Source organism: Hypanus sabinus, chromosome 20 (genome assembly GCF_030144855.1).
Source record: "Hypanus sabinus isolate sHypSab1 chromosome 20, sHypSab1.hap1, whole genome shotgun sequence".
In the NCBI taxonomy this organism is placed as follows: Eukaryota; Metazoa; Chordata; class Chondrichthyes; order Myliobatiformes; family Dasyatidae; genus Hypanus; species Hypanus sabinus.
In genome coordinates, this window is record NC_082725.1 from 8404137 (window position 1) to 8418839 (window position 14703).

The 14703-nt window shown below is 40.8% G+C and overlaps 1 protein-coding gene across 1 annotated transcript in view; it reads left to right on the forward strand.

The window, feature by feature from the left end:
• Window positions 1-14703, forward strand: part of colq (collagen-like tail subunit (single strand of homotrimer) of asymmetric acetylcholinesterase) — a 92379-nt gene that overhangs the window by 16655 nt on the left and 61021 nt on the right. Inside the window, exons 2-3 of the mRNA XM_059945032.1 lie at window positions 10464-10573; window positions 11925-12026. Of these exons, the coding sequence (XP_059801015.1) occupies window positions 10464-10573; window positions 11925-12026 (212 nt within the window). The remainder of the gene's footprint in view (window positions 1-10463; window positions 10574-11924; window positions 12027-14703) is intronic.

The window sequence follows — 14703 nt, forward strand, 5'->3', positions numbered from 1 at the left end:
TTTTCAGGCAAAATTTCCCCTTGAGAAAACCATTCTAACTACAGCCTATTTTATCATTTGCCTCCAAGTACTCTGAGTTCTCATTCTTAATAATCATCTCCAACACAGACGTCAGACTAAATGGCCAATAGTTTTGTTTCTTCTGCTTCTCTCCTTCTTGAGAGTAGACTGACATTTGCTATTTTCCAGTCTTCCAGAACTGTTCCAGAATCTAATGATTCTGGAATGATCATTACTAATGCCACCACAATCTCTTCAGTCACTTTTTTCAGAATGCTGGGGTGTACACCGTCTGGTCCAGGTGACTCATCTACCTTCAGACTTTCCAGTTTCCCAAAACCCTTTCTGTAGTAATAGTAACTTCACACACTTCATGACCCCCGACACCTGGAACTTCCACTATACTGCTATTGGCCTCCACAGTGAAGTCTGATGCGAAATACTTATTCAGTTCATCCACTGCTTCCTTCCCCCATTTCTACCTCTCCAGCATCATTTTCCAGCAGTCCAATATCCATTCTCGCCTCTATTTTACAGTTTATATATCTGAGTAAACCTTTGATATCCTCTTTATTATTACTGGTAAACTTACTTTCATATTCTATCTTTACCTTCTTAATGACTTTTTTAGCTGCCTTCATAGATTTTTTTTTTAAAAAAGCTTCCCAATTCTCTAAATTCCACTAAATTTGATCTTTTATATGCCCTCTCTTTAGCTTTTATGTTGGCTTTGACTTCTCTTGTTAGCCATGGTTGTGTTATCTTACTTTTAGAATACTTCTTCCTCTTTGGGATGTATATATCCTGTTTCTTCTGAATTGCTTCCAGAAATTCCAGCCATTGTTGCTCGGCAGTCATCCCTGTTCTTTCTCACTCAGTTCTGGTCAACTTCTCTCTCACACCTCTGAAATTTCCTTTACTCCACTGAAATACTGATACATCTGATTTTAGCTTCTCCATCTCAAATTTTAAGGTGAGTTCAATTATATTATGATCACTTGCCCCAAAGGGTTCTTTTACTTTAAGCTCCCTAATCAATTCTGATTTATTTCAGAACACCAATCCAGAATATCTGACCCCCACCCCCCCCCCCCACAATGGGCTCAACCATGAGTTGCTCCAAAAAGCCATATCTCATAGGAATTCTAGAAATTACCTCTCTTGGAATCCAGCACCAACCTGATTTTCCCAATCTATCTGCATATTGAAATCCCTCGTGACTCTTGTAACATTGCCCTTTTGGCATGCATCTCCTGTTTCAAATTGTAGACCACATCCTTAATAATGATATAGGGTTTGTATACAACTGCCATTGGGTTTTTATTTACCCTTGCAGATCCTTAGCTCTATCCACAAAGATTCAACACCCTCTAATTCTATGTCTCCTCTTTCTAATGATTTTTCTTTTTTTTTAAACTAAAGAGCAACAGCACCAATGCCTTCCTGCCTGTCCTTTTGATACAATGTGTGTCATTGGACATTAAACTCCTATCTATAATCTTCTTTCAGCCATGATTCAGTGATACCTACATCATCATATGCCAATCTGTAACTGTGCTACAAGTTCATCTACCTTATTTGGTATACTGTGCACATTCAAATATCACACCTTCAGTCCTGTATTCACCCAGTTCAATTTTGTCCGCCTTTTATATTGCAACTCACCCTGCACATCACCCTTCGAAAAGGTGTAGCACCTGCTTAGCCCCCTGACATGTGAAGCTATGCAAAGCAGATGGGGGATGGTCATATGAGCAGTTGGTGCATATCACTAGTCCTGGTTATGTGACCACTAATGCTAGGTAGACAATCTCTGGAGTATTGATAATGGCTGTGGTCTCCTGTCTTGTAAAGACACTGCCCAGAAGAAGGCAATGGTAAACCACTTCTGTAGGAAGAAATTGCCAAGAACAATCATGGCCAATAGAAGACCATGCTCACATACATTGCACAACACGGCACATAATGATGATGATGATAATAGAGATTATCAAGATGAGTCACAACTTGGTATGGTAAATGTTCTGCCCAGGTCTATAAGAAGTTGCAGAGTTGTGAATGCAGTCCAGTCTATCAAGCAGCCTCTCCTTCATTGACTCCAACTACATACCTTGTTCCTGGGGAAAGTAGCCAACATAAACAAAGACCCCTCACATCCCATACATTCTTCTCCCTTCCTCTGTCATATTCAGATTTATATATCGCATGTACATTGAAACATACAGTGAAATGCTTTATCTGCATTTAACAAGCAACACAATCTAAGGATATACTGGGGGCAGCCCACAAGTGTTGAGAGCATAGCCCACCCACAACATTCAGCAGAAACAGCAACACAAGACCCATTTCCCACCCACACCCCCGCCCACTAACCACACCCTCACGTGAGTAGACAGGCCTACCCCACCCTTCCAGTCCTTGACCCTAGATTCTCAGACTCACAGTTATCAGGCTTCCATCTTCAGGTTTCGCCGCGGAACTTCTGATCACATGTTTGACCTTCGGGTCCCGAGTTCCAGACGCTCATACAGCAGCGGTCCCCAGGCACCGGGCCGCGAGGAAACGATACGAGTCAGCCGCGCCTTTCCTCATTGCCTGTCACGCCCACTGTTGAACTTGAACGCACGCGAGGTCACTGCGCACGCGTCATCCGTGTCAGCGCGGGAAAAAGATCAACTCCTCGAGCTTGCAAATGACGGCGGGTTGAAAAGTGTGTTTGACGTAACATCTCTGCCGGCATTCTGGATCAAAGTCAAGGCTGAATATCCTGAGATAGCCACGAAAGCACTGAAAACGCTGCTTCCATTTCCAACATCATATCTGTGCGAAGCGGGGTTTTCTGCAATGAATGCGACGAAACTAAATCACGGAATAGACTGGACATACGGAACCTCCCTCCTTCGGTGTATCGCCGTCTCCCGTCAGCCCTCGATGGGACTGTCTTGTTGCACGGAAACAAGCCCAGGGCTCCCACTGATTCAGCGATGTTGGTGTGTTGCAATGATTTGATATGTTCATACGGGAAAAATATGCGCTGTGTGTTTAAATAGCCAGACGTTACTTAAAATGTTACGATGCTATTGACTTATAGTGACTAATTGATTTATCACTATATTTATGCGAGGAAAATATGCGCTGTGTGCTTAATATTAAATTCGTTAGATAAACCTTTTTAGAAACGAAATTGAGTATATTAGCCACTTACAAGTGACTTGTAGTTGACTTATCACCTATATTCCGGTCATGATTAACAACCCTCCCTCCCCACGTCGGCCAGTCCGCAAAAATATTGTCAATATTAAAACCAGACTGCGGTGCAAAAAAGTTTGGGGACCCCTGTAATAGAGCTCTGACCCAAGAAACCTAGGCAGAATTTGCAAAATCTTGAAAACACATGCCATCAGCGTCAAAAACAGCTTCTATCCCGCTGTTTGCAGACTTTTGAACAGACCTGTCATATACTAAAGATGAGCTCTTGATCTCCTGATCTAACTCATTGTAACCCTTGCATGTTATCTGAGTCAGGTTTAATATCACAAACATATTTGTTGAATTTTATTGTTTTGCAGCATTAGTGCATTGGAATATTACAATAAGAAAAATATATGAAAATTAAATTAGTAGTGCAAAAAGAGAGCAAAAAAAAGGGAAAACATAGTAGGTAGTGTACACAGGGTTCATTGTCCATTCAGAAATCTGATGGTGGAGGTGAAGAAGCTGTGTGTTTTTTGAGCTCCTATACCTCCTCCTTGGTAGTAATAATGAGAAGAAGGCATGTCCTGGGTGATGAGGGACATCGAGATGGATGCTGCTTTTCTGAGGCATTGCCTTTTGAAGGTATCCTTGGTGCTGGGAAGGCTCGTGCCCATGGTGGAGCCAGCTGAGTTTACAACTTTGAGCAGTTATTTCCGATCCTGTACAGTGGCGCCTCCATACCAGACAGCGATGCAACCAGTTAGAATGCTCTCCACGGTACAACAGTATAAATTTATGAGTCTTTAGTGATGTACTAAATCTCCTCAAACTCCTAATGAAATATAGTCACTGCTTTATCTGGCTATCTGCCCTGCAGGTGTTACACTGTATTCCATATTCTACATTCTGTTTCCTTTTACTGTCTTTACTGATACCTAGCAAACAAACAAAAATACTATGTCTCAATACACATCACAATAATAAACCAGTGTTACAACGTTAATTCCTGTTGGGTACCTGCTTTCAGATGATTGTAGTGCTGTATTAGAAGTGTACAATTGGATTCATTTTGGCAACGTTGGCTTATATTCAAAAAAAAAGAATTGCATAATGCTTGCAATCCAGGGCAGTGTGATATAGGGAGTGAACCGTTGACCATGCTGCAGGCACCCCCTCACCATACAGCTGGTAAATCCAAAGGAACATCAGAGAAAGTTGGCACCAGCAGTATCGCACAAGCTGCTATACAGCGTTGAACTCAAGATAGGACTAGAATACACTGGAATTTAGAAGGATGAGAGGGGATCTGATTGAAACATATAAGATTATTAAGGGATTGGACACACTGGAGGCAGGAAGCATTTTCCCGCTGATGGGTGAGTCCAGAACTAGAGGCCACAGTTTAAGAATAAGGAGTAGGCCATTTAGAACAGAGATGCGGAAAAACTTTTTCACCCAGAGAGTGGTGGATATGTGGAATGCTCTGCCCCAGAAGGCAGTGGAGGCCAAGTCTCGGGATGCATTCAAGAGAGAGTTAGATAGAGCTCTTATAGATAGCGGGGTCAAGGGATGTGGGAAGAGGGCAGGAAGGGGGTACTGATTGTGTATGATCAGCCATGATCACAGTGAATGGCGGTGCTGGCTAGAAGGGCCGAATGGCCTACTCCTGCACCTACTGTCTATTGACTGCCTTAGGAATTCCATGTCCGGATTTTTCTCTCAGGGTTTATTCCTGAAGCCTTACCCACGAGTGGGTACCATTGCAAAGCAGTGGAGTTTTGAAATCAGTTTCCCTTGACCTGGGTGAACTGCTAACCAAGGCTGATGAGTCCCATCTGCCTGGTTGCATAAGCATAATCTTACTGCTGTACAAAGATGCATGAGAAAATGAAATTATCATGAAAACATAAAGCTGTTATATTTTGTAACTCCAAATCATAAACCTTCATTTTTAATATAACTGAGGTGCACATGGCCGCGTAATGATAAATGCCATTCATTTACTTCTACATATAACTTGTAATGAATTATGTAAACAATAAAGAATGCTTAATCAAAAAGATGTTACAGATATGACTGAAATATTAAATATGCATCACTCCTCCCTGATTAGCTATAAACTCCAACTCATTATAGAATGCATCTCAACTATATACACACGAAGACAACTCCTGTATGCTATATAATAAAACTACTACACAGACCTCCCCAGCTTAGTAAATTTTAAATTGTCCCATTCAAAGCTAAAGGTTTAATCACTGTGAAGGATGGCTTCCTCTTGTGGGTAATGTCTTTCCTGACAAAAGGGGTCACTCTGCTTGGCCGGTGAGAATTGTGGCTTTGAAACTATCTCTGTTTCTGGCGTCACCTCTGTTGTGGTTGTAGGAGTTGGCTCTGAAACTGCAGGAAGTGGTTCTGACAGGCCTGGACACCTTTCTTCTTAAACAATTGACTCTGCTGTCCTCAACTGATTGATGTGTTGTCTCCAAATGACTTCAGACACAATCTCCACAGTATAGGAGAGTGGTCCATTTCTGTCCTTAACCTTTCCACTTTTGTTCACCTCTGTAGTCCCCCAGGAGTGCTTGTTCAGAAGTACAAATGGGTGAACTAGATCTCTGCTGCACATTCCAACCATTTTGGGTGGCCATGTAGACCTGAGACAGTGTGGGGTCTTTTCAGGTTTCCCTTTGGATCATCTCAGCAGTAATCAGAAGACCTTCAATTTGCATGAGGGAAATGTCAGGAGAAAGGTCCTCTTCTGTAAATTTTTCAGGTATTTTCTTTTCCAAGGGTAAACAGGTCAATCTATCAGCACTTCCATGATTAGTTTTCCTCTTCAATTCTGGTAATTGTGTCCTCCAAGAAACAAAGCCCATTAGTGCTGCTGCTGGTAGTGGAACACACCCTTCTGTGTGTTGGAAGTGGACACCCATGGCTGATTATCGGTAATGTGAGTAAACACTCTCTCATACAAGTACTAGTTAAAATGTTTTACACCACAAACTAGATTCAAGGTCTCTCTGTCAACGTGTGCAGATTTTTTCTCAGCAGCAGTAAGGAAATGTGATGCAAAAGCTATGGGGTGTTCACTTCCACCACTCATAACACGTGACAAGACTGCACCTTTGTCATAAGGTGATGCATCACAGGTAGACTTCACTGTTTGATGTGCATCATAATGTGTAAGTACAGTGCCTGACGTCACCATTTCCTTTGTCGTTTCGGAAAGCCACCTCACACTGCTTTCTCTGTTACCATTTTTTCCCAATCTATAATGACGATTTCAAGCAGTGGAGAACGGTAGCCAGGTTTGTCAGAAATCTGTTGTACCAAATTATACATCCTGAAAATAACTGGAACTGTGACACATCCTTGGGGCATCCACCACTGCTTGAATTTTCTCAGCACACTTGTGTATCTTTTTGCATCAATAGTGAGACCACAGTAAATTCGGCTTGGTTTAAAGTATTCACACTTGTTGCATCATGTTCTGAGCCCATAATCTTCTGACTTTTTTTTTAAACTGTCTTGAGATTTTGGAGATGTTCTTTGTCCTCCACTTTGTCCTCCTTCGCTGAACTGACAATGCTTAGACGATCTCTTCAATTCAGCCACATAAGCTGAAATAGACTCCCTTGCCTTTTGATTCCTCTTATGAAACCTAGAGGATTCTGCAATCAACCATAGTTCCGGTTGTAAATATCCCTAAATTAATTGCACAATATCACCAAAGCTTATTTCAGCTGGTTTGGTGGAGGCGTTAAACTTCTGAGCAAACTACATGATTTTCTACCCAGCTCACTCAGCAATTTCATTTGTTTTAAAATATAGCTCAATTCGCCCAGTATACAATATCCAGTTATCTTTTGTACAATGGAATACATCTACCTTTCCAGCCATTTCTGCTCATTTTTTAATTAATGACTATTATCACATGGTACTTACTGGTTATGAACCTGTGAATTCATCTATTTTTGGCCTTTTTTTAACTCGAACGTGTTGTTGCACTTCAACAGGTAGGCAGTCATCTCAGGTTTATTTAAAACTTTCTCGTCACCACTGTTATGTTTTGCAACTCCAAAATGTACAAACGTCAAACACGCAAAAAAAATCGTGCAAACAATAAAAGTAAGCAACTAACATTCAGAACTGAAAATAACAAAAGTGAGCTCATAGCCACAAAGTCAGTCACAACTAAACCAGGAACCCACTAATTACAGGCCAAGGCTTCAGTTCAGCACAGAGACAAGTAAACCTCACAGATCAGCGAGCTGAACACTGGCCTGTCCCTTACCTCTGGCCTCAACACCCTGGCCTTTTCAACCGGGCCTGGAGCTTAAATTTGATAAGCTGTCAAGCCTGGGACCCCACTGCCTCGATCCATTAAGTACCTGACCTTTCTGTCCTGGCACAGCGCTTAAACGGGTCAATCCTTGAGCCATTCCTTGCTCTCAGAATAATCTTGCTCTGCTTCAATTTGCTATTCTTCTGGAATATCTCCAGGTTCTGTTTCTGCACTGTAAATGCAGTCGAGATCATATCACCTGTATGGATGCCACACACCACATCTGGTATGAATTGAAATCACAGATTACAAATTGCTTAAAATCTGTATTTCACCAGTGGAATTCCATCCACTTTAACAACAAAGCCCCTTTATACTTGGAATAGAGTCTCTGTCTCATTCTCAAGGAAAAGCAGGGGATTGTCCATGCGCTTTGAGTGTCTCTTCTGTCGATGCTGCTCTTCTACACACTACTTCAATCTTGAAACTCCTAGACTGAAACACAAGAGGTTATGAATCACTGGATCAGATTTCTACTTTTGTTAGAATACTTACGCCCGGGAATCAGACATTTCCTAAGGGAAGCATGCATTTAAAAAATACAGATGTTAGGAAACTGAAATTAAAATGAAAAATGAAGTAACATTTCATGTCAATATGTTTCAGACCTCCTATTTATTATGTCCCTGGTCTTGTTGGTTCAACCGAAAAGGCAAATCCCTGTTTCTGGTGAAAGGCCATTGGTATAAGAAAATTATCAAGATGTTGCATGATCCACTGAGTATTTCTAGCAGTTTATTTTCTCTGTTGATTAAAAAAATAATAATACTTATTTAAGTGCTCTGGGCCTGTCCTTACCGGAGTTTAAAAGAATGAGGGGGTATCTTATTGAAGCCTACCAAACATTGAAAGGCCTCGATAGGGTGGACATGGAGTGGAAGTCGATAGATTCTTAATTAGTCACAGTGTCAGACGATAATTGGAGAGAAGGCAGGAGGATGGGGTTGAGAGGAATGCTAGAGCAGACTCAATGGGCCAATTAGCTGAATTCTACTTCTATGTCTTATGGTCTTGTATCCTTTAGAAAAAAAACAAACATCCAGATCCCAGCTGCTACCGAGATAATTTTAAAACTTACATAAATTCCAAGGGATTTTCTTACTTTGGAAATGCAAATGATACAATTGATGATCACTTTTTTTAATCTATATGAAGTTGTTAATAAGGCCAGTATTTATAACCCACCCATGGGTACCATTGGGCTTCCAGGAATTTCCCTCAGGGGCAATTAAGTAACTGTAGACATCAGCACAATATGGAGGATGTGACAGTGGTCCTGCTGCCTCTGTATTGCAGATGGTGAATAGGTTGGAGTTCAAGCGTCTTCACTAAGAAGCCGTGGTGAGTAATTGCAGTCTGTCTAATGTCATGGAGGAGGTACCATTCTAGCAGGTTTCTTTGTTCTGGATGATTTGAACTTCTTGACTGTTGTTGGAGCTATGCTTATCCAGACAAGTGCTGAGTATCCCATCTATGATGGTTATCCGTTGTATCCAACGATGACAGGGAACCTAGGCAGGAGAGATTTTAAAGTGGAAAAGGCATTGCACTGGGGCAGATCCACTCTCTCGATCTCAGAAGACCTGGTCCAGTGGTATGTACAAGCATCACAGACTGGGATCTTTCTTGGTTGCAGTGGGTGACCATGGTGCTTTCTTTGACTTGTCATGCCCTTTGCTCTCCATGAAGTGTTAGAGAACCGCCTTCCTGGCTGTTGGATCTCATCCGCCCAGTCTGCCAGAACTGGCTTTGCATGTCCCTATCTCATCGGGGTGGTGCTGCCAGCTATCCTCCCCTGTTTTAGCCTGTCTGTTAAAGAGGTGTATCGGAGTGTGGCTGCTGTCACATACAAACAGCTACTTGGAGCAATAGATGAGAGCTGAGTGTTCAGAAGGGACCAAAAGTGAGTGAGCTGCCCCAGAATGGACACCGTAAGTCCGTTCACCAGGAGTGCTAACCCTCCCTGGACACCCCATACACCCAACAGTACTCCTTCATATCTCTGACATTTACCTTGCAGCTGCTGGTCAGTCTTTGGGCTGACACTCAACAAGTCTCTGAGCACTTATACATTAATAATTGCTTCTTATGGTGAGGTTATCTGGGACCAGAGGGCACAGCCTCAGGATGCAAGTATGTCCTTTTTTAACAGAGATAAGGAGGAATATCTTTAACCAAAGGATGCTAAATCATTGCCATAGACAGCTGTGAAGCCCGAGACATTGGGAATATTTAAAGCAATGGTTGATAGGTTCTTGATTATTAAGGACATCAAACGATACGAGGCAAAGGCAGAAGGATAGGGTTGAGGGGGATAATAAATAAGCCATGATGGAATGGCAGAGCAGACTTGATAGGCTAGATGGTTAATCCTGTTCCTATGTCTTATGATAATTGAAAATACAGTTTCCTAGTTGCTCTGCAATGAAAATAGAAGCCTTTAACAGCGACATTGAAATGTGTAAAGTGCGATCACCAAAGGACTGGATTTCTGCTAGCAATAATCCCTGTAGCTCCGATGGACAGCCTGTCACCACAGCTTATCTCCGCTTCGTGCTTTCAAAATGATCCGACAAGCTGACTTGAGCAAAAATAACACTGCCTAAATCTTCTGACAGTACCTAACTTATCAGAAATTAGCTTGTCGATTTTGCTCATCAATATAATTGAATATTGAGAACAGTGGATGAATCCATGATTTTATTCAGATTGATACTAGTATGAAGACCACTGCGGAGCTGTTTATAACTGAATTGATTTAGCATGACTACATATTGATTAGGACAAAATAGGCATTAACATTTACGTTGCTTGCATGCATTGCTTTGTTTAAATTCCAGAGTTTTTTCTTAATTTGAGGAGTATTGAGTTGGAACACTAACCTCAGTAAGATTATGTTTAATTGTATTTTGTGATGTAGCACTGGCGCCTGTGGAACACAAAAACAGAAGCATTAACAAATGCTGTCTCTTGACCCCTCCACCACCCCCGATGTTTCCACCACCCGTCTTCAGGGAAAGCAAAAGTCTTGTGAGTAATGTCAAATTCCTTGGTGACTTAGCCACTCCACAATCATTCTTACCCATTGCATGATGAACAACTGCCCCCAGCTGCATGGATTGCCTGCCTGTTATCTTGAGCTTTGAAAGCTTATAATTTTCATCAAGAACACACTCCTCATTAAAATGATTGCTGAAGAGATCAGGTCAGGCAGCATCTACGGAGATGAACAAACAGTTGACATTTTGGGAAGGAAGCTAGCTAGGATGTGGCCAAACATTTGAATTTCAATTGCCATTACTGTTTCAACATGTTGGTCCATGGCCTCCTCTTATGCCATGATGAGGCCAACCTCAGGGTGGAGGAGCAACACTTTATATTCTGTCTGAGTAGCCTCCAATCTGATGCCATGAATATCAAGTTCTCCTAACCAGTTTTTAAAAAAATCCTTCTCCCTAAAAATCCTCTTCTATTCCCCACTCTGGCCTCTTACCTCTTGTACCTCCTGGGTCCCCTCCTCCTTCCCTTTCTCCTGTGGTTCCTTCTCCTCTCCTATCAGATTCCTTTGTCACCAGCCCTTTACCTTTCTCATCCACCTGTCTTCACCTAGCACCTTCTAGCTAGTTCTCCTGCCCACCCACATTCTACATAGCTTCCTTTCCCTACCCCCACCTTTCTACTCTGGCATCTTCCCCATTCCTTTCCAATCCTGGTGCAGGATTAAACATCGACTGTTTAATCCTCTCTGTAGATGCTGCCTGGCCTTCTGAGTTCCTCCAGCATTTTATGTGTGTTGCTTTGGGTTCCCAGCAGTCGCAGAATTTCACGTGTAATAATTTGCTGATGCTGTAGATATGAAAGACAGAATGCTTTCTGTAAGGGCCCAATATCTTGGGGAAATCCTGGGTCTTAAGCTGCGCATTTGATTTTAATTCATGCACTGTACCCAGATGGCTCAATATGACTTAATTATGTCATATAATTTTCAGGTCTTCCTTTTAATATTTATCATGACCGTTATCATGACCGATATCATGACACAAGGCCAAGATGGTGGATATATTTCAAGCGAAAATTGATAGTTTCCTGATTGGTCAGGGCATCAAAGGTTATGGCAAGAAGACAGGTGTTGAGTGGGATCTGGGATCAGCCATGATGGAATGGTGGAGCAGACTCGATGGGCTGAATGGCCTAATTCTGCTCCTTTGCCTTATGGTCTTATGATGTTTGAAAGCAGTTCTGAAAATGCATGTCTTTGAACAATGACTTAAATTCCCATGAGCAAAGTGAGTCCTTTTTGCTACCTTAGCATCTTCTGAAAGAAATCATTTATTTACAATAATAACATATAACTTTTTTCTTTTAATGTTGCTTTCCTCAGGAAGAAATAAATTTGAAGAACGTACCATTGAAAATAAAGTCAAATGAATCGTTATGTAATGTAACAGGTATAATTGGTCCTCCTGGGCCTACAGGTCCCCAGGTAAGATTAATAGACAGTTTGGAATGAAGGTCAATTAAATATCATTCTTCCAGTTTAAATTTGTATTATTTTAACGTAACCCAGTGCACATCCATTTAATTTCATTCTTATTCAGCAATTCAAAGCTCATGCCAACCACCTTCAAATTTTTCCCCAAAGATCCATTACTTTTCTTTATGCCATTTTTTATATTTGTCTTCGACTAATCTTACTGAATAAAATGTCAGCCAACTGCAAATCTGCTTTTGTGCCTCATGAGACGTGGAGGGCTCAGCTATACTCGGGTTATAGAGGGAAATAAAGGAAACCCCAACCCACATTTTGTGTCAAGTGATACAGTGGGTGGCAAGGTAGCATCACAGTTAGCGCATCAACTTAGAGCGCCAGTGATCGCCGATCGGGAAACCATTCCCGATGCTGCTTGTTACAAGTTTGTAATTCTCCCTGTGGTTGCGAGGATTTCCGCTGGGTGCTCCAATTACCTCTCACATTTCAAAAGACATACATTTAGGGTTAATGTGTGGTGGACATGCTATGCCCAGCACAATCCTCAGTGATTTAATTTGACTCGAACAGTGCATTTCACTGTATGTTTTGATATACATGTGACGAATAACTGATTCTTAAAAAGTCAAACAATATTTTTAACATCAAGCCGCAACAATTCTCTTCCCATCCATGTACCAATTCAAATTTCTCTTAAATGTTGGAAACAAATCTACATCCACCCACTTCCACTGGAGCTCATTTCACACTCTCATCAATAACAGTATTGATAATGTTACTGTTAGTGGTTGCGCACACAAGGTGCTGGAGGAATTCAGCAAATCACGCAGATCAATGGAAGGGAATAAAAAGTCCACGTTTCGAGCCAGGATCCTTCATCAGGATTCATTCATATTATTAGTTTAATATTCTAATATTAATTTATTAGCTGTCTACATGATACGCAAATCAGGGCAGTACAATAGGGAGAGCAAGCTGTTGCTCATGTCACAGCTGATGGATCCAAAGGAATGGCAGAGACTGACACAGCTTGGGATCAGCAGCATTGCAGAAGCTGCTAGTCAACTTTGAACTGCCTTAGAGAGTCCAGCTGTGGATTTTTCCCCTTGAGGTTTACTCCCAAAGCCTTCCCCATGAGTAGCTATAGCTGCAAGGCAGAGGGCGTTTGAGATCAGAGTTTTCCTTCTCCTAAATGAGCTGCCAACCATGGTTAATGATCCCTATCTGCCCAAAGCAACTGGTTTTAAGGCACCAGTAACCCATCTTCCCCCGTCAGTTGAAATGGTTCTGCCAGTCTTAGTACCTAAGCCACATGTGAAGGCCAGGACCTGGACTTGGTTGTCAGGGGCAATTTGAGATGGACACCGTTGGGAGCACTTAGTAGGTAGTGAAAGCGTATCCTCATTACCACCCCAGCTATGACAACCTTAAGGAACCATATCATATAATTATTATTAATATTGTTAGTTTAACATTAATATTATTGTAACATCATATTAATATAACATTATATTATTATTAATTAATAGTTAAAAAGCAGAACAGGCTTGAAGCACCAACTCCTGCTTTTAATTCTTATGTTCCTAAGTACATTTACACCCATCTTTTATGATTTCTTCTGCAAAATCTCCAACCTAACCCAATCTAATTCATCTACTCATAGACCATTTATAATTATATATCCTGCTTTTAATCCTCTGCCATTTAGTATGATCTGATATGAAAGCAAATTTCTAAACTGGGTATTATTTGCTAAAGATCGATTTTGTTGCAGGATATGTCCATGTATTCATTTTATATAAAACATCTTTAAAATAAACCAAATTAAACCTAATTGTCAATTTTTTTAAATCAAAATTATTGAAAACATAAAGGTTCATTTATAGATCTTAACACACAATATCATATTTCAAAATTGTCACCATTTACTACCCAAGATTTATTTTCTTATTCATCAGTCAAAACAATAAAATAATATTGATTGAATAAACTACTGTACTGTAATTATGATCTTTTTCTTAACATGACAGATTAATTAATCTCCGCAATAATTTCCAACTTTTAATATATCCTGGATTCAATAAAAATCATTTTTTAAAAAATGATATAATCCAGTAGGAAAGCAATTAGTTATGGGAAGTAGCGTATTTGTATGACTATCCTCGGGCCATTATCGTAATAGAGGGAATGGCCTGATAAGTATTTAGATTTTGCCAGCAGTCTTATGGAGAAAAGCTGCTGTGATGTTCTTCACGTGCCAGCCGTGCCTTGTGTCCACGGTCATGCACTGTATTGCAGACAAAGAAGAAGGTGGAGGTCAGATACTGGAAGAATGTATTTTGTTCCTGATACCTCAGGTTAACACAAGGAAAGGTTGGAGTATGAAGAGCAGCCCCATTCAGATGGAATTCAGATGCTAGTTGAAGTGAAGTGTTTTGTTTCCCAACCACTGTACAGTACTATGTTTTAACCAATATACAGTACTATGCAAAAGTCTTACACACTCTAGCTATAACTATGTGCCTAAGAATTTTACACAACACTGTAAATAAATGTATTACTTCATAACCTTCTATGTCTTTAACAGTGTTCCTTTTTAAATTACTTGAACATTGCTTTTGAATGCTTCTATTCAGTTCAAACAAGTTTTGACATCAGTACAATTTCTGAA